At 40.9% G+C, this 20,712-nt stretch overlaps 1 protein-coding gene across 1 annotated transcript in view; it reads left to right on the forward strand.

Annotated features, from left to right (window-relative positions):
- Positions 1 to 20,712, forward strand: part of LOC110955827 (homer protein homolog 1-like) — a 40,912-nt gene continuing 20,200 nt past the window's right edge. The window contains exon 1 of the mRNA XM_022200967.2: positions 1 to 1,077. Within this exon, the coding sequence (XP_022056659.1) occupies positions 1,073 to 1,077 (5 nt within the window). The 5' untranslated portion in view covers positions 1 to 1,072. The remainder of the gene's footprint in view (positions 1,078 to 20,712) is intronic.

Here is a 20,712-nt window from a genome sequence, read left to right on the forward strand (position 1 = left end):
AGGTGTAGCGGTCCCTGGAGCGGCGGCGGCGGCTGATAGAGCGGATCAGATGAATGAGCTGCGGGGCTCACAGAGGACAGACGGCTGGAGATGAGGGAGGATGAACCGGCCGGAGCAGCAGCATCAGCATCAGCATCAGCACCGTATCCTCACACCGCCTGAGTCCCGGTTTGGACGAAATAACGAGAAAAACGCCAAGAGGAGTCTCGTCATCAGCCTGTAAATCTCCGGTGAGCATTCTCGGAGCTGCTGCGGTCCTGGAGGAGGACGGGACGTGATGCTAAAACCCAGAGCGAGCACCGACTGTTGTTCTGCGTTGCCTACAGAAGCGGCGGAGATGAAACTCCGTGTGGAAAGAAGATGTCTGTCACCGCCGGGCAGCGGGAAACGGCTCACTCGCGGCGGTGAAACTCTCTAATATCAGTCGGTTGGAGGCTTAGCGGGCGGTACAGAGGAGCCAGTTCCTACCAGTGGATTTATGAGCAGCTGGACTGTAGAAATTGAGGCTGAATGCGAAGTTTTGTGAGGCAGCGGAGTGTTCACAGCGAGCTAACACCGAATGGATAAAGCTAGCGTATTTAGAGACTATGCGCTGTTTTAAAGAACATTTTCCCTCTGCCGATGTTTTCTCTGTGGATTTAAAAGCGCAACTTCACCAGCTTAATTTGGCTGTAAATCACACTCCCTCTCCTGTCAGTCTGCTCCCGAGTTTAGCTCCATAATCCCGAGGAGTTTGGTTTGATTTAGCTAACGGGTAGCAGCAGCGACTAGCGCCAGCGCTGCTGTGTGTTCTCGGTCATCATGCATGCACCGACACGTCTGCTCGGATGAAACCAACACCCAGCCAAAAAAAGAAAAAAGATGATGCACCCAAGGGCATAACAACAACACACCGAGCCATGTCGGACTGAGAGTAGCCAGAGTGGCTCCGCCGGCACAACGACCGACCAGAGCGGCTTTAATCAGAGGGATCAAGAGCTGAAGCTAACCTCCAGCAGCCTGTTCACACCGCCCTCCAGAGACCACCGACAGGATCATTTTCGACTCTGCTCAGCGACGATATCCAGCTAAAATGGGGTATGTAGCTGGCAGAGCGGTGGAGGCTGTAATTGTCACCTTGTTTTTGCAGATTTGTGGAACGCAGCTGCAGGTTTTGAGCAGGACACCCTGAGCTCAGACTCAGCTGACAGCCCGGAGAAACACCGTAGCTTAGCCACCCACCGCTAACTAAATGTCCTGCCATCACATGTCAGCACACACAAATAGTGTATTAACTTTATTTATATCCCACTTAAAAAAACACAAGGTTAACAAAGTGCTAGGACAGACAACTCAGAAGCAGGACACCCAGAGGACAACATAACAACAATTAAGATAGTGTTAAAACCAATGCAATATGACAGTCGTAACAAATACAACTAAAATAGTTAAAGTAGTTAAAACCTCAGTAGTCAAGTCTAGTCACTACTAGTTATTATACACTGTAAAAAAATCTTAAAAATATCAATAAAGTGATAAAAGTATGTTGAGTTTGCATGTCTAATGTAAAGTAAAATTAAAAATGGGTAACTCCTTATTTTTTAAATCGTTTTTTTTTTTCAAGAAAATTGGCATTTTTTTGACATAGAAGACTTAAACTAAATGGACCAATCGATCATATCTCCTCTTCATTTAAAAGAAGTTTATTAATCCCAAAGGAAAAGCGTGTGCCATATGTTGCTAAAAAACAATATCATGAGAATAAACCAAGAATATCAAAGTGTTTATTGAGTATAAGCTAACAGCATTGCCCTAATAGAAATGTAATATCTATGATATATTTTGTAAAAGTAAGCTTAAAAACTGAAACTAGCCTAGAAAAAGAAGGATCACTGAAACTGTTAGATTCATGTTTAATACTGTAAATATATTTGAAGAATTAGATACGCTTACTAACAGAAAATGAAATATTGACTGTAATTTTGCATAGATTTGTTTAAGTAAGAGATATTTTGCATGATTACAATAGTAATGAAATATTAGATGTGTTTTCAGCTATATATAAGTTGTTAAGCCTTAGTAATCAGGAAAAATACAATTTGTCAAATACAAAATAACCATATCATAAAATTACAGTACCTGTCCATAAGTAAACTATATTTGTAAGCATTAACTTTAAATGAAATCATGTGCAGTTTTATAGGCTGTTTTAGGTTTGACGTGCAATATTTACACTTGTGAAAACAATGAAATTACATATATTGTGTAATTACAGCATGTATTTTAATAATGGAAAATTACTATGTTTTATGAGCTGCGGAAATGTGACTTCCATTAGAGAAATTTTAACGCTGTCAGTATAGATTTATTGAACTGGTTTAAAAAAGTCACAATATTATAAACAATACTTACTTGACCAAATTTAATTTAATATTAAGGTTAAGACCCTACAGTCATGTTAATGATGCAAATCTATCTACCCAAGTTCACTTCTGAGGCCTTACAATGTTATGTACTGTAACACATCAAGAAGAGACCTCCGGCAGAACCAGGCTAGGGGAGGGAGGTCATCTGTCTCAACTGGTTGGGGTGAGATTAAATGGGAGAGAGCAGAATCAACCAGACAACAAACAAGCGTACATAAGCACTGGACAGGACTGGTTGGTAGGATCAGTCGCTACATGTCAGACTTTAAAAACCCAAAACTATGGGAGCAGTGAGCAACAGAAAAGCTGAGTAAGAAAAGAGATGACATAACTCAAAAACAGGTACACATGATGGGTTTCAAGAAGTCATTTAAAAGAAGTGCCTGATTCTGTGAGCCTTATTCTCCTCAGGCAGTTCATCCCAAAGCTAAGAAACACTTTTCGATTTAAATTTTGAGCTTTGAAAAGCCACACTGGAGGATACAAAGCTGCAGACTGGCTAAAGAAACATTTAAGAAAATGCAATGTTGTCTCAGGTTTACATCACTGCAGCCTGCACAACTAATAGCAGTACTTGTGCATCATTTATATCCACTAAAGCCTCTATACACTGACAATTTTCAAAACTAAATTCATGATTGAACTATTGATTATAACAGATAACTAGATAGCTCTCGTCTTGAGTGACACAACTAATAAAAGAGAACACAAATGTCTTGGAATTTGGATTGATCAGAAGCTGACATTTAAATAGCATGTGTCCAAACTCATGACGAAACTATGACCATTAATAGTTTTCTTTTACAGAATTAAATCATGTTTCTCACTGTAATGTAGAAAACACTTATTGAGGCAACTTTTCTGTCCGTGTTGGATTATGGTGACATTTTTACACATGCATGGATCAGCTGTGACTCTTAAGCCCTTTGACACTGTTTATAAGGGATGAACGATTTGGGGAAAATATCTACCAGCATTTTTTCTAACAGATATTGTGATTTGCAGTATAATTTTTTAGGTCACTCATGACTTAGTCAGACACACTGCATAATGTATATCCTAAATTGGAGCCTTTGCAATTTGCTGAAAGCACTGTTTCAAATTGTGATGTGAAATTAATTCATTGTTCAGCTCAGTTGTTCATTACTCTGTATTACTAATATTAATAATAATAATTACTACCATACTCATAACTGTGAACTGTATGCTTAGGTTGGGCGTCCCTCCCTCTTTTTACAGCATGATGAATATTGGGTTTTATTTATTTATGACACTCTTACTGTTTTTTTTCAGCCCCTTTACATTCCTTACCAAACAAATGATTGGATTACTCTGCAGTTGTTGGCTGTTTTTACGGAGCCTAGAAAATCTTGTTTTGCTCACTACACACCTGCAACCTGGAATCAAATGCAGAACTATATAACCTAAAGCTTGACTCGTTTTACCATTTAGGTGATTTAAATTTCATCTTATTTTACTTCTAGTTGATTTATTTGTTTTTAAATTGTAAATGCTATAATTCATGTTTTAAATCATTTACGAACTTTGCCTTTAAAGTATTTGTCATCTTTGACAGTTTTTTTTTTTAAATTTGTGTGTCTACATCTTATTTTTTCTTACTTGACTACATAATAAATAAAGCCTCCATACCTCAGTGTATCCAGAGTTTAAATAAAGGTCAAATGAACGAATGAACTGTAGATTACAGAAGCCAAAAGATTAGTCTGTAATGCAGTAGGCTACTGCTCATGAACTGATGGCAGAGAACAGGACAAAGCAGTGCATATTTGGACATACTGCTCCATAAGGGAAAATAGCTTTTAAAAAACGAGTGTTGCAATTAATTTTGCGCTGCCAAAGAGAAGAGATAAGTCTTTTTAAGTCGCCATGACTTGGCTCGTGCACTGCATGAAGCTGAACCTGCAGATATATGGTGATTCTCCTGATCAAGAGCGACCTAGTTCTTACTCCAGATGAAAGCAGATGATGTAGCATGAGATTGGTTTGTTGTCATATTGTGGTTGGAGGAAGAGGGGGGGGGGGACTGATAACTCCTCGTGCAAAGCGCATCCTCGGTAATTCTCAAGGCCAATGGTTATAATCCAGTCAACGATCAATTCCTCGGGCACAAAGCGAGAGCTTGTTCTATCCTTGTGTGCACTCGGTCCTAATTAGCTTATTCTTGTAGTTGTGTTCCACTGGCACGTTTTCACTGGAAACACGTGTTTACAGTGACAGCAGAGACACACTGCTGTCACTGGGATTCATGCATGCCATTGTAGGAAATAATAGCCAGCACATGACATGTAATAGTGAGACAATAATCAGCTGCTTAATTGACAATGTAAGTCTTCATTAGTTCTGGTTCTATACAAAATATACAACATATAAGCGAAATTCAAGCTTTTTATGTATATATATATATATATATATATATATATGTCAGGGTAGAGACTGTGATTTGGTAGAATTGGAGTTTCTACCAGTAGAGTTTGCGATTGTAATCTCTGCCAGTAGAGATGGAACTTTAAATCTGACCCCTGCCCTGACCCTAACCTTAACTAACCCTGACCTTTAAATCTAACCCCTGCCCTGACCCCTGACCCTAACCTTAAAAGTCTAACCTTAGCCCTGACAAATCTCTACTGGTAGGATTGGAGTTTCTACTGGTAGAGATTGCGATCGCAATCTCTACTGGTAGAAACTCCAATTCTACCAAATCAGTCTCTACCCTGACAGTAAATATATATATATATATATATATATATATATATATATATATATGCTCACAGCTCTGGCTACCTGCCTAAAGAGCTACACTAGAGCAGTAGAATCCAGGAGAATAAATGGTGTTTTCCCCCAAACTATCCAAAATGTACTCTCAGTAGCAGGGTCAGAATGTGTACCTGGATCCAACCAGAGCTGAAACTGAAGGGTACTGGAAGAGCATGTGGGAGAAAGAAGCTTCATGTAACACTAATGCCCAGTGGCTGGTGGATCTAAGAGCTGACCACAGCAATCTCCTAGAACAGCCACTATAGACGATCACAATGGCAGACATCCCAGAAAGAATGTCAGGTATAAAAAGCTGGACAGCACCGGGCCCGGACATGATCCACACCTACTGGCTAAAGAGGCTAACTGCACTACACCAGCAGTACAAATGAATCAACTGCTGAGAGATGGGACCCACCCAGAATGGATAACCCAAAGGCAAATGTTCCTGATCATGAACAACCCCCACAAAGATGCAATTCCATCGCACCACCAGCCAATAACTTGCCTCTGTATAACATGGACACCCAATACATGCACAATGCCCAGAAGATAACAAGAGATGCCAAGCACCAGCTACTGGTAGGCAGAACAGTCACCCAAGACTGCAAGACCAGGCAGACCAACCTGTGCATGGCCTGGATTGACTACAAGAATGCCTGTTACTCAGTCCCTCACATGCAGATCCTGGAATGCTTGTAGTTGTACAGTATCAACAGGACACTCAAGGTACATGTCCATTAGATCTGGCAATTTCCCGCATCCTATTCACTTTCTTTGTGAAACACACTGCTTTACCTGCTGGTCCAGTTGTGGTGCATCTCGATCTGCAATCCGGTGCGTCTCTCTGGAGCGGCCAGCAGCTCCTTTGCATCAGTAGACACGACTTCTACTTTAAGCAAATTCGATGCGGCATGCAGAGGTCAGACGTATCGTGTAACTTTCGTCAAATGTCTAAATTAGCCGCTGTAAAACAAGGACGGCAACTGCACAGGTTATTTCTCGCCTAAAATACTTGCAGAAATACTTTTTGCTTAAAGCTCGTGTCCGGAGTTTGAATCGCAGCGTCTCCCAAAACACTGTTGGTCCCACCCTCCCTCTGATTTCGCCCCTTTATTTGTGCACGCGCGCAGTACCGGAGAGAAGTGCCCGGAGTGCTGCAGCATCTTGCCTGTTTTGCTGTTTTCCACTCTTCTACATTTAGTACATAATAAAGGAATTACGTTAGAATTCTGCATTGAGTCTAACTTGTCCTAATACCAAAATAACATGCATCTGCGAGGACGAATGAGTAAAGTTTCAATATGTGATTACACTCGTGTATCCCTCTCGATGACGTTGTTTATCAAATTTAGTGCATTTACGCATGTATATGTGTTACATTGTTTATTTATTTCTATCTAAGGTTCAGAATTGCATGATTCCTCTGACGGAGAGTACACACGTGGACAAAATTGTTGGTACCCCTCAGTTAAAGAAGGAAAAACCCACAATTCTCACTGAAATCACTTGAAACTCACAAAAGTAACAATAAATAAAAATTTATTGAAAATTAAATAATCAAAATCAGCAATCACTTTTGAATTGTTGATTAACATAATTATTTAAAAAAACAAACTAATGAAATAGGGCTGGACAAAAATGATGGTACCCATAACTTAATATTTTGTTGCATAACCTTTTGAGGCAATCACTGCAATTAAACGATTTCTGTATTTGTCAATGAGCGTTCTGCAGCTGTCAACAGGTATTTTGGCCCACTCCTCATGAGCAAACAGCTCCAGTTGTCTCAGGTTTGATGGGTGTCTTCTCCAAATGGCATGTTTCAGCTCCTTCCACATATGTTCAATGGGATTCAGATCTGGGCTCATAGAAGGCCACTTTAGAATAGTCCAACGCTTTTCTCTCAGCCATTCTTGGGTGTTTTTGGCTGTGTGTTTTGGATCGTTGTCCTGTTGGAAGACCCATGACCTGCGACTGAGACCAAGCTTTCTGACACTTGGCAGCACATTTCTCTCCAGAATGCCTTGATAGTCTTCAGATTTCATCGTACCTTGCACACTTTCAAGACACCCTGTGCCAGATGCAGCAAAGCAGCCCCAAAACATTACTGAGCCTCCTCCATGTTTCACCGTAGGGACAGTGTTCTTTTCTTCGTATGCTTGGTTTTTGAGTCTATGAACATAGAGTTGATGTGCCTTACCAAAAAGCTCCAGTTTGGTCTCTTCTGTCCAAAGGACATTCTCCCAGAAGCTTTGTGGCTTGTCAACATGCATTTTTGCAAATTCCAGTCTCGCTTTTTTATGAGTTTTTTTCAGCAGTGGTGTCCTCCTTGGTCGTCTCCCATGAAGTCCACTTTGGCTCAAACAACGACGAATGGTGCGATCTGACACTGACGTACCTTGGCCTTGGAGTTCACCTTTAATTTCTTTGGAGGTTGCTCTGGGCTCTTTGGATACAATTCCAACGATCCGTCTCTTCAATTTGTCATCAATTTTCCTCTTGCGGCCACGTCCAGGGAGGTTGGCTACTGTCCCGTAGGTCTTGAACTTCTGAATAATATGAGCCACTGTTGTCACAGGAACTTCAAGCTGTTTAGAGATGGTCTTATAGCCTTTACCTTTAAGATGTTTGTCTATAATTTTTTTTCGGATGTCCTGGGACAATTCTCTCCTTCGCTTTCTGTTGTCCATGTTCAGTGTGGTACACACCTTTTCACCAAACAGCAGGGTGACTACTTGTCTCTCTTTAAATAGGCAGACTGACTGATTATGAGTTTGGAAACACCTGTGATGTCAATTAAATGACACACCTGAGTTAATCATGTCACTCTGGTCAAATAGTTTTCAATCTTTTATAGAGGTACCATCATTTTTGTCCAGGCCTGTTTCATTACGGTAGTTTGTTTTTTTTAAATAATTATGTTAATCAACAATTCAAAAGTAATGGCTGTTTTTGATTATTTAATTTTCAATAAATTTTTATTTATTGTTACTTTTGTGAGTTTCAAGTGATTTCAGTGAGAATTGTGGGTTTTTCCTTCTTTAACTGAGGGGTACCAACAATTTTGTCCACGTGTGTATGTCCCAGACGCCCCAACATCTTCCTCCAGAGGTCGGGCATCTAAACGAAGCCGTCAGGCGGGCTATGGAGGCCGTGGTCGGGGAGCGACGCAAGCACCCCGAGCCAAAAAACGTCCTGCAGTCTCTTGGCCTGACAAGCCGTGGGATTGGTAACTTTTCTGGAAGTCGCTGAGCCCTGATGCTCTCTCCTCCACAAGCAAAACAAATGTGCATGCGGTTGCGTAGTGCGTAGCTCGCCCACCTCTGCATGGGCTTGCTTGCTGTGCGTGTAACCGTTGATTGACAGCATGACAAAGCGGAAGCTCGAACTTGATTGGTCGGCAGCGACCGGCGCTTTTTGGAATAACATGGGGGTCTATGAGAGGAAGGCGGAGCTCATGAATAAATTTTCATATCGCGTCATACTAACATTATATTATAGTATCGAACTAGACTAACACATTTAAGCTTTGTTAAACAATGATACATAAATTGAAAACAAACGGAAACTCCGGACACGAGCTTTAAGTGTTTTTGAAATAAAAGAGAAAGTTTGCGGCCGAGCACCATGTGGTGATGTGATGTGATACGATGTAATGACTGCTCATCGAGTGAGTGATTCTCAGATGTGGTGCGTTTACATGTGGGAAAAACGGATCCAGTGGACACATAGCATAACAGCCTTTGAGAAGAACTTGGTGTGGCTGTGTAAAATGACACTGGAGGCAACTTCAAAGCCAATTGCACAAGTCACCATCAAATATGGAATATACGAAGGCGATATCACCACTGACATTCTGCATAGGCCCCCATGAGGAAACCACATCAAGTTTGCCACAGCCAAATACCTACAATAAGTAGAGCAGGTCCTGAAGAGTCAGCTAAATGGGAGAAACAAGGTCCCAACCATCAAAGCATATGTCCTGCCAGATGTCTGATAACCTGCTGGTATAATCACTTGGCCAAAGGAAGAGATAGAGGCCACTGATATCAAGACAAGGAAGCTCCTCACAATGCATGGAGGTTGTCATCCCAAGTCCAGCACCCTGAGGTTGTACATGAAGCGGACCGATGACTGGTGAGTATCCACACCACCATCCAGGATGAAGCAGCTAAGATCCAGGAATACATCCTGAAGATGGCCCCCAGAACGAGCTGCTGAGTGAATACTTCAGGCAACAGAGACCCATTTATCCAGAAGAAGACACCCAACCATCATGGCAAGACAAGACTCTCCAGAGGCAGTGGGTGATATCAAAAAATCCAACCAGTGGCTAGAAAGGGCTGGACTGAAGGACAGCGCAGAAGCACTGATTATGACTGCACAAGAACAGGCCCTCAGCGCAAGATCCATAGAAGGAGACGTCTACCACACCTGGCAGGACCCACGGTGCAGACTGTGGAAGATGCTCCTGAAACAATCTACCACATAAGAGGAAGGTATAAGAGGCTGGCAGGAAAAGCTTACATGGAGCGCCATAACCAAGTGGCAGGCATCATGTACAGTTACATCTGTGCTGAGTACGGGCTGGGAGTTCCAAGATCGAAGTAGGAGGCACCTCCCAAGTTGATGGAGAACAACCGAGCTTAGACCCTCTGGGATTTCCAGATTCAGACTGACAAGATGGTAGTAGCTAACCAACCAGACACTGTGGACAAACAGCAGAAGAAAGGGATGATGATAGATGTGGTGATAGCGAGCGACAGTAACATCAGAAAGAAAGAACAGGAGAAGTTGGAGAAGCACTCATGGCTGAAGAACAGATGTGGGGAGTAAAGACAACTGTGATGCCAGCGGATATCAGAGCGCTGGGAGCAGTGACCACCAAACTGGAGGAGTGGCTCCAGCAGATCCCAGGAACTACATTCGAGGTCTCTGTCCAGAGGTGCACAGTCCTAAGAACAGTAAAGATACTGTGCAGAACCTGAGCTTGAAGGACAGTCCTCTGAGGGGGTGAGAAGAGCATTTATATACACTGTGTGTGTGTGTGTATATATATATATAAATATAACTTTTCACATATAATTGCAATATGTAGACACCTATGCTACTTTCTCATTTTGCAAATGAGTCCATATCACCATTTTGACACGTCAAAATAGCAAATAACTAACCTTATGTTGTCGTACTTGGCACACATCAAATTCTACTGATGTTAGAGGCTTCAAAAATATGGATACATCCATATATGTCCACTTAGAGGAACTTTGAGGTGCCCCAATATCACCCTGGTTAAAAAGTTTTTCTTTGAAATTTTTTTTTGCTGGACTCATTCAAACATAACAAATACAAGGATTTATGTAAAGATTATTCATTTGCAAGTATATTACTGTTGACCAAAATCAAATTATTTTTAAGGTGTTTCCTTAATATGAACAGTTAGTAGATGAGTTTAAAAAATGTAAACGAAATCACCTTTCAAGTGAGAGACAGTCTACATATTACCAGCCAGTGTTGTGCTGTATTGTGTTCTTCGCACAAGCATCAAATCTTCTGTTATATCTCTTTCACTTTTTTTATTGGGTTTGTGATATTTTCCATGAAAGTCCAGGAAGACGGACTAGAGAAGGACGTTCATTTTGGAATTTTTTTTTGTTAAGACAAAGTGATGGCAGTGGAGAAGACGCTGTTAGTGTGCTACTCTTATCCTGAGAAATAGTTTGAAAGTGCATCCCAGCTCATCCTCTCATATGCACACAGGCTGTCTCCTGGACGTGCCGCTGACAGCAGTGAGGCCGGTGAGCAGCATATGGGCGTTTCAGGCTGGAGGCTTCTCCTTGCCAGGCCCCTGCTGCCTCCCTCTGTGAGTGGGTTAACCGACAGGGACACTGGGAACTGATTGGGCGAGAGAGCATGTGGGATGGAGAGGGAGCGGCAGAGTTGGAAGATGTTCACGGCTCATGACCGGCCCTGAGTCACATGGGCTGTTGCCATGACGACAAAGCAGCTAAGTTAGTAATGCAGGGTTATTATTCCTGTGCATCGTACGCACAGGCTGTAGCCGTCGGTACTGAAACACTGTCAAGTTTGTCCTGTTGTAATCAGATTATTTTTCCTGCTTTACTTCCTCATATAGAGTACAGAGGGTGGGTTTTAATGTTTTATTATGGCCACATGAAGTAATACAGCTTTTAATTATTATTTTAACTCTCTGAATCCCAAGAAATTTCTCTTCTCAGTTCTCTAAGTCAGAAATCAGAAGTGTCTTTGGTGGAGGATAACAAAGTTATAAAGCAATACACAATTAAAAAATGGAAAAAATCAGAAGTTTCATTTTTTTGATTTTACAAAAACTTGATAACCTGGAATCAACATTTAAACAATATCTCAATTCCCAAGTTACCCCAGGTGTTAGCAGTACTGGGGAAAAAAAACAGTCATTCATAGATAAAAACAGCCATGGCCAAAAGTTTTGAGAATTACACTAGTATTGATTTTTACAAAGTTTGCTACTTCAGTGTTTTTAGATCTTTTTGTCAGATGTTACTATAATATACTGAAGTATAATTATAAGCATTTCATAAGGGTCAAAGGCTTTTATTGACAATTACAGTAAGTTTATGCAAAGAGTCAATATTTGCAATGTTGACCCTTCTTTTTCAAGACCTCTGCAATTCACCCTGGCATGCTGTCAATTAACTTCTGGGCCACATCCTGACTGGTGGTAGCCCATTCTTGCATAATCAATGCTTGGAATTTGTCAGAATTTATTTGTGGGTTTTTGTTTGTCCACCCGCCTCTTGAGGATTGACCGCAAGTTCTCAATGAGATTAAGGTTTGGGGAGTTTCCTGGCTATGGACCCAAAATTTCTATGTTTTGTTCCCCGAGCCACATCGTTATCACTTTTGCCTTATGGCAAGGCACTCCATCATGATGGAAAAGGCATTGTTTGTCACCAAACTGTTCTTGGATGGTTGGGAGAAGTTGCTCTCGGAGGATGTTTTGGTACCGTTCTTTATTCATGGCTGTGTTTTTAGGCAAAATTGTGAGCGAGCCCAGTCCCTTGGCTGAAAAGCAACCCCACACATAGATGTTCTCAGAATGCTTTACTGTTGACGCAGGACTGATGGTAGCACTCACCTTTTCTTCTCCGGTCAAGCTTTTTTCCAGAAGCCCCAAACAATCGGAAAGGGGATTCATCAGAGAAAATGACTTTACCCCAGTGCTCAGCAGTCCAGTCCCTGTACTTTTTGCACAATATCAGTCTGTCCCTCATGTTTTTTCCTGGAGAGAAGTGGCTTCTTTGCTGCCCTTCTTGACCAGGCCATCCTCCAAAAGTCTTTGCCTCACTGTGCATGCAGATTCACTCACACCTGCCTGCCGCCATTCCTGAGCAAGCTCTGCACTGGTGGTGCCCCGATCCCACAGCTGAATCAACTTTAGGAGACGGTCCTGGCATTTGCTGGACTTTCTTGGGCGCCCTGAAGCCTTCTTCACAACAATTGAACCTCTCTCTTGAAGTTCTTGATGATCCGATAAATGGTTGATTTAGGTGCAATCTTAGTATCAGCAGTATCCTTGCCTGTAAAGCTCTTTTTGTACAAAGCAATGATGGTTGCACGCGTTTCCTTGCAGGCAACCATGGTTAAAAGAGGAAGAACAATGATTTCAAGCACCACCCTCTTTTAAAGCTTCCAGTCTGTTATTCTAACTCAATCAGCGTGACAAAGTGATCTCCACCTTGTCCTCATCAGCACTGTCACCTGTGTTAACGAGAGAATCACTGACATGATGTCCGCTGGTCCTTCTGTGGCAGGACTGAAATGCATTGGAAATGTTTTTTGGGGGGATTAAGTTCATTTTCATGGCAAAGAGGGACTTTACAATTAATTGCAATTCATCTGATCACTCTTCATAACATTCTGGAGTGCATGCAAATTGCCATCATAAAAAATGAGGCAGTGAAGATCAGTATTTGTATGATTCTCAAAACTTTTGGCCACGGCTGTAGATAGATATTTTCATTTTATTTTTTTACTGCTTACATTTTCAATCTGTTTTCATACTTGTCTCTCAACATTTTTTTGACAGAATCTGAAATGAACTTTTTTATATGATTTATTTAAAAGAGATATGTAGAATATAGTGACTTTCTTACAATTTTAAGTTTAGATTTGGTTAAATTTCTCAGCTGATGTGCATGAGCACTTCTGGGATCATGAGAAAGTTGAACATCCAGCGGTTCTTTCTGTTTTTACAGTTTGTGGTATTGATTAATGATGTTGTTTTTAGTGTTGTTGTTTGTTTTGTTTTTTTTTAAATGTGTCTCTCCTGCCAGTCGATGCTGGGGTTCAGAGGGTTAACAAGAGTGGAAGAGCACTGTACAGGAACATGTTGAAATAAAATAAAATGAGGTGTAAATAAGTTACGAAAACCCAAGTGAAACCGTTTCCATCTCATTCAGAGGTGCAGTGATTATATGTTATAAATCTAAACTGAAAAAAGCCTTGACAGAGAGCATTGTTCAGCAGTGTGTTGTGTGGCTCACTTGATTAGAAAAAGTTCTCTGACATTTGTGTTTGCTCACTGTTTGCATTTTTAAATTCTCTTTAAAAAGCACAACTTAAACTAATCCCAAGACATTTGCAAGTTAAACATCTGTTCTCAGCCAAATAACTGCATCCATGAGTGCTGTGGACCTTTTTAGGCAGCAGAGATTACAGCGAGAAAGGACAGCTTTGGTGTTCTAGTTTTATGGGTGAACTATTTGAAGTTATCATAATAGAAGTAAATGCACTACACCTGTAGTCTGGTGTAGATCAGTGTAGAGTAATTATGATTTAACTGTAAAAATCTCAAAGTTTCCAGTTTCTGATATCAACTGCTGGTGGCTTGTGTGAAAAGCAGACTCCAGTTTTATGCTTTACAATTTCCTCAAGACTAATAAAAGACAACTGAATGAAATGTAATAATGTCTCTTCAGAATATAGGATGTTGGGTTTGCATTTTCTAATCTTTTAGATTAACTGATAAAATCCTTTTCTCTCCGTTTTCTATTACTGTCAACCCAATTTTCTGCACTTTTACTCTCCGTTGGACCAAATTTGTCATCTGAAAACATCATTCTGAGCTCTAGGAAATTGCAGTGGGCATTTTTCAAAAAAACATTCTGATGTTTGCTAGCCAATGGTGAATCGATTAAGATTAATCAACGGAGATATTGTAATATTCATTAGTCACAGCTCTAGCTAAATTAAGACACAGGCTACAGTTTAAATTAATATAGGCTCATTATCTGGAGAAAGACTCAGACAAAGTGCATCATAAATGGGGATTGTCTGTTCAAAACGAATGATTTCCAGCAGTCTTCAATCCTAGTTGGTCTCAGTAAATGTGACAATGACATGTCCTGATAAAGAACACACTTTGCGTTTTGTTGGAAGCTCATCTGAACATTATAGCTTCAGTCCCAAACAGTGCTCATCTTTGTTTGCCACCATGAAAAACCCTGTGTGTGTGTCTGTGTGTGTGCGACTTCTGTTGTTGTGAATGTATCCGCTGGCTGCACGTGGAGAACTGCTGATCTGATGACATCTGTGCTCAGATTCCTGTCATTGAGACTTGAATGCCACAGTACGTTTCATTGTGAAAAGGGATTATGGGCTAACAATCGCCACACACACTCTCACAGAGACACTCAGCACTGGGGCAGATTTTCATCTAGGCCACGCTGTCACACTAATGACACCCTGACATTTGAAATGATCCACTTCAGCCCCCTGAAAAACTGCAGCTAACTGAGACTTTGACAATGTGGAGCAGAGGGAAGGCAGCGGTAATACATGTTTTATAGCAGTCAAATTAAAGCTGTGACTTAATCCACTAAATCCTCTTAAGTTGATGCTAAATCACTGTTTTTGCCTTAAAACTAAAACATATTGTTCAACTATAGAAAAAAGTATAAATGTAACCCTCAAATATACAAATATGTCAAATATTGTATAGGCTTACAGCAGATATATGCATACTGCTGTAGAATGTATTTTGACCTTCATTGAGATGTGAAAATACAATATACACATAAGACTGTGTAATGTGATAAAAAAGAAAAAATATTTTGTTCACCACAGCACGTGAGATGCCTACATGTCCGATGCATTCACATTTTGACCAATCAGTTGAAGCCCCTCAGAATATTTAGGTCAGTTTGCCGGCTAGCGCGCCACATTAGCAAGCATCATGGTTGAGGAAGGAGAGGAGAGCGAGGAAAATGTCAAGAGAGCTTAGAGGTAGTTGAGAAGAGAATAGTTCCAAGGAAAACTAAACTTGTTGAATCAGATTAAGTTAACGGAAACTGCAAAATTACAAAAATGTCACCAATTTTGCAAAAACACAAAGTTCTTATACTCGAGGCGGTTTTTGTCCTTTTTCACAAGAGTCAATGCACAACATGGAAAATGGAAACACGTTTGCCAAACAGGGTCTGATTTAACTGTCATGAGTGATCAGAAAAAAAAAAGTTTTGTTTGTTTTTTCTGTAACATTCTTTCCAGCTTCTTCTAATCTGTTTATCCCAGCCATGTGTAATTTCATCTTTAGCGCCACCTTCTGACATGATACAACCTCGTTTATTCACTCACTGGGAACAATCCCCATTAACATTTTTGTCTTGTTTTTTTTTTAATTTCTATTAATTTATTTATTTGTGGCATTTTAATACAGTGGTCCCTGACCATATCGCAGTTCACTTTTCGCCGTCTCACTGTATCGCAGATTTTTTAATTGCAGTTTGCATTGCAGATTTTTTGCTCTATCGTGGGATTTTGCAGTATGCAGGTATTTTTAGACATTTGTTATTGTGGCAAGCTGTGTTGAATAATTGCGCTGGATATAGGATATCTGCTTTTAATGTATTCTGCAACTAGCAGAAGCTTTTATTTTGACACACAAGGGCAGTGACACCATGCAAAAAGTGGCAGGAAGTCATCAAACACGCTACACTTCACACTCACAGTCCGGACAACATATCACTTAACCAAGCTATCTGTGATAACTAAACCACAAAAACACAATAAAACACAAACACTAACAACACTGCAGCACTGATAGAAACCACAATGATGGCATTTAAATCCCCAACTTCCCGAACTCCCATGATGCATTGCAGCACAACAGTTCAGTCATAGCGACCAGCTCTGCGATCACTACATTATTTGAAATATTTTGCAGTAAAATAAACATTTTCTACTCTAAAAAATGAAAACAATATAAAAAGTGTATTAAAAAAAAGTAATAATTAAAACATATTAAAGAATATTAATAAAAATAAAATGCCTACAGCGCTGGGCACTAATTGACTCAGAGACTGCAGCATCAGTCTCATCTGTCTCTTGTGTGTAGCAGCGTTCAGCATCTTGTCCATTTCACATAGATGTCTGATTGCTGCGCATAGTGTTGCTCTGCGGTGTGTGAGGAGGGTTTATAAAGTCTAAAAATCTCTATAAATAATAAAAAAAATATGGTCGCTACTTCGCGTATTTTTGTTTATGGCGGGGGCTGGGTAGGTCTGGAACATAACTCCCATGATAGATGAGGGACCACTGTAGTTCCCTTTAAATTTGATTGACAATTATGTGGAAACAGCCTCAGCATCTTGAAAGATGACAAGTATACGACTGTCTCTTTTACCTTTTGTGAATGCAAAAATCCATTGTTTTCAATATTACAAGAAGTTTGATGCTCTGCCAATGTTACGATTGTGAAGTACATAAGCAGGGTCAGTTCAGGAGCCAATTTGACCCCTTCCACTTATCCGGTATTAAACCTCGCTTATTTGACATAATAGCTCGCTCTGAACATGTCCTGGTAGATATCAGAGAAGAGCGGCTGTAACCAAATCAAGTCAAATGTCTGTATGATGATAACTGACTCCCATGAAACCTCCAAAGCTATTCAGACTCGCTTGTAACTTTATTTTCCTCCCATCTCTTCCCTTGATGTCAGTTTCCTCGCCGGTACTGTAGGATATTTAAAAAGTACAGTACCGCCAGCCTGTGTGAACCACAGTGAATCTGTGAACACACCCTCACAGTACCACAATCTCTCTGATTAACTGTGTCTGTCTTAAATAACATCTGCCAAGCCTCCAGTCTGCTAACTTAATTAACACACTAAGACGAGACGAGAGGTTCCCAGAGACAGGAACAATAGCGGAGTCCCAACGGAGTCCTGGGACACTCAGCTCCCAGCCAAGCAATCATATCTACTTTCCCTGGAAGCCTGGCAGATAGGCATCTTTGGACCAATCTCTATTAAAGGATCCCACAGTGAAGATAAAGGCGCTGTTACAGTGCTGGGCTTAGTAGCCAGAATGAAAAGTGCTGTCTTGTTTGAGCTGCTTATTGACTTATGAAGCTGCCCGCTCTTTTTTGTTTTAGTCCAATGGGCCGGAATGTGAAAGACTTTCTCAATTACCCCTTACTCAGTGTAGCACAAAGTAGAAGTATTTCACATGTTGAAATGATGATATCTGTGTCACATACGGGTGTCAGCATGGCAGCAGAAACATTTATAGGCGTCACTGTCAGCATTACTTAGTATTTTTTAGCTGGCGGCTTGTTGGTGCTTCACTGTCTAAAATATTTCAGCAGTTATTGGTTGCATCAGCAATTAGCTGTGACATGGATCCATTTACACAGTGCTGTGGGTGAGACATTGCTAAAGACCAAAGAGTGGCTGTAAACGGGTAAAGCCAGGTATTTTAAAATACACTTATTATATCTGGATTCAGTAAAAATCTAATAGATAATTGATCCCTTGATCCCTTCTTTCCACCAAGTTAACTGCTTACAGGTTTGTTTCCATGTGTGAGGCTGTGTTTCAGCTTTCAATTTAGCATGCGCTTGTGCTGGAGCAGCCATAGTAAACTAGATTCCTAGCCTAGCTGCGCTAGACAACCCACGGCAACGAATTTAATTCTCTGCCAGGGTGATTCTAGTTACCCTCCATAAGGCTCGAGGCTGGATTCTCCTAAAACTGGCCGGACGAATCACCATAAAGTGTAGAGTCAGAAGGCATAACTAAGTGACGACAGAGGCGCGACGATTCTGACAGAAACAACCGGCGCACAATGAACAGTTATCTTTCGACTCGGCTTTGGCCACAGCCCTTAAAGATTTGAAGGTAAAATTCAACTTGAAAGATAAACAAAGGACGGCACTGAAGTGTTTCATTGAGAAGAAAGACGTATTTGGACTTATGCCGACGGGATATGGCAAATCCTTAATATACCAGTTGGCTCCGCTGGTTGGGAAGCTAATGGGACTTAGCCACAATCCGCCGGCGCTCTAGGAACTCCGTCAGCCTATTCGTTGCACTGATTGGTTGTATACCTACCCAATTGCTGCAGAGTGATTTGAAAGACAACCTTTTAGCCCGCCTCCCTCCCTGTCGAGCGGCCCTAGACCCTTGTGCCTTCAGAACATGGGTCTAGCGCGGCTAGGCTACTAAATTCCCGCATCAGGAAATGTCTTTTTATTTGTTGTTAGCTTTTACTGCTTCTCTGAAGAACTGAGCAGTCAGTCAAGGTACTCTTGTTCTTTTCCTCCGGCTGATTTTTGGGAGGTGAAACACCATGTCCAGCTGCAGATTTATTAGTTGTAGATTCACGATTGGGATTACTCACTTTCCATGGGCACATGGAGATTTTCCAAGTCTGGCATCGATGTTTTAGCAGCAACAATTTTCCTCCTCGGTGGACAACAGAGCAGCAGTTTCGTCTTGTAGTCTTTCAGGGCCTTCTGTTCTCTTTTGCCTGCATTCTTGCCGATCAAACTGAAATGAATGGACCAGGCCGTGGGTCATTTGGTACTGGGCCGCACAGACAGACTAAAAATTGTTTATTTTATATTTTATTTCTGGCGGAGTCTGCACTGTGTTTTCTTTTGAAAAATGGCTAGATCGTCTTCCCGTCGCCTCTATCTGTGCTTGTTTCCCGCAACTGATGTTAAATGAAGCTGTCAATCTCCCAAAATTACTAAAAAACAAACCTGTCTGGAGAACTTCTTTTAAAAGCGGGAGAGACTCGATGCTGACACAGAAGAAAAAGTGGGTAACAAGTTCACTTGTGACAACAAGTGAACACTACATCAGCTGCCTCCTGACGATCACATGATTGCGATCCTACTACAAATTAACCACTGCAGAATTATCTGGACTTATCCATTGGAAATGACACAAGAAACAGCTGATTAAATTATGGGGATGTTTTTGAGTCCCATCAATTCCCTGTGCCCACTACATATTTAGGCCATGTGATTCAGTATCCATTCATAATGTACACATGCATAACACATGCCTAAGCTCAGCACAAGGTCATTTTTTATTCAAGATTTTATCCGTCAGAAATGATGCCGAGTGCTTTTCTTGTTTGTTATGTGCGTGATGACAGGTCCATAGAAAATTGGTGCAAAAATGGTTGGAGACTGCTGGTTTAGCTGTTAAGTTTCCACAAAGTCAGCTCCCCACATACAATGCAATGAGCAGAATGGCTGCTCCAAGCAGCTGATTCCTGTTTACTTTCATAGCCTCCAACCTTTTTGGGAGTCATGAGTCACTGTCACCCTTCGAAGGGCAAAAATACAAAGACACTGGGTGCTAACATGCAAAAAGTGCACATGCACACTCGCGCGCGCGCACACACACACACACACACACACACACACACACACACACACACACACACACACACACACACACACACACACACACACACACACACACACACACACACACACACACACACAGAGTTTTTGCCCACTAAGAAGACCCACAGAGGTTTAAGTCAGCATGAAAATCGTAACAATTGAGAATTCCATATAAAAAGAAAAACAAAATTAAATCAGCTTTTTAACCAGTTAATAAATAATAAATAATAGGGTTTCATGCTCACTTATTGTTTATCATATGGTCAAAAATAACAGGAGAATGCACAGATTTCTGTCAAATACAGTAACACAGACTCTTTTCCTTTTAGTGTACAAGGACTCATGTTAGTGTCAGTGCTTTCACCTCGCATGGTCTCATTCTGAACCAGGCAGAATCCTGAACACAGGCGCTTTTATTCACTTCAAGTACAGTTGTTTAAAGTTATTGATGTAAAAATCAGCGGTGGTGGCGAGCCACATTAATGAATAATAAATAAATCAAAATACACCAGAATGATCCTTTAATATTTAGTGTGTGTTTATGCGTAGAGTTGTTATCTAACTGTGTGGATTGCATTTATTTGCTTGTTATTTAAATATTCATTAATACTAAAACTTCATGACTTTTATCAGCTTTTTATTGCAGCCTTTAGTCCAAAGTTGGAGCAAAACCAGTGCAGATTCTTGTATTTAGGAAAGCCTGATAATGTTATATCCTCCTGTGAGCTGGAGATGATGAGCATCAGTCCTACGCTTTGACTGGGACATTTCCAGAGTCTGTACATCTCAAAGCAAAAATCTACTTATATTTTTATGGATTTCC

The sequence above is a fragment of the Acanthochromis polyacanthus genome, chromosome 18 (assembly GCF_021347895.1).
Source record: "Acanthochromis polyacanthus isolate Apoly-LR-REF ecotype Palm Island chromosome 18, KAUST_Apoly_ChrSc, whole genome shotgun sequence".
NCBI lineage: Eukaryota > Metazoa > Chordata > Actinopteri > Pomacentridae > Acanthochromis > Acanthochromis polyacanthus.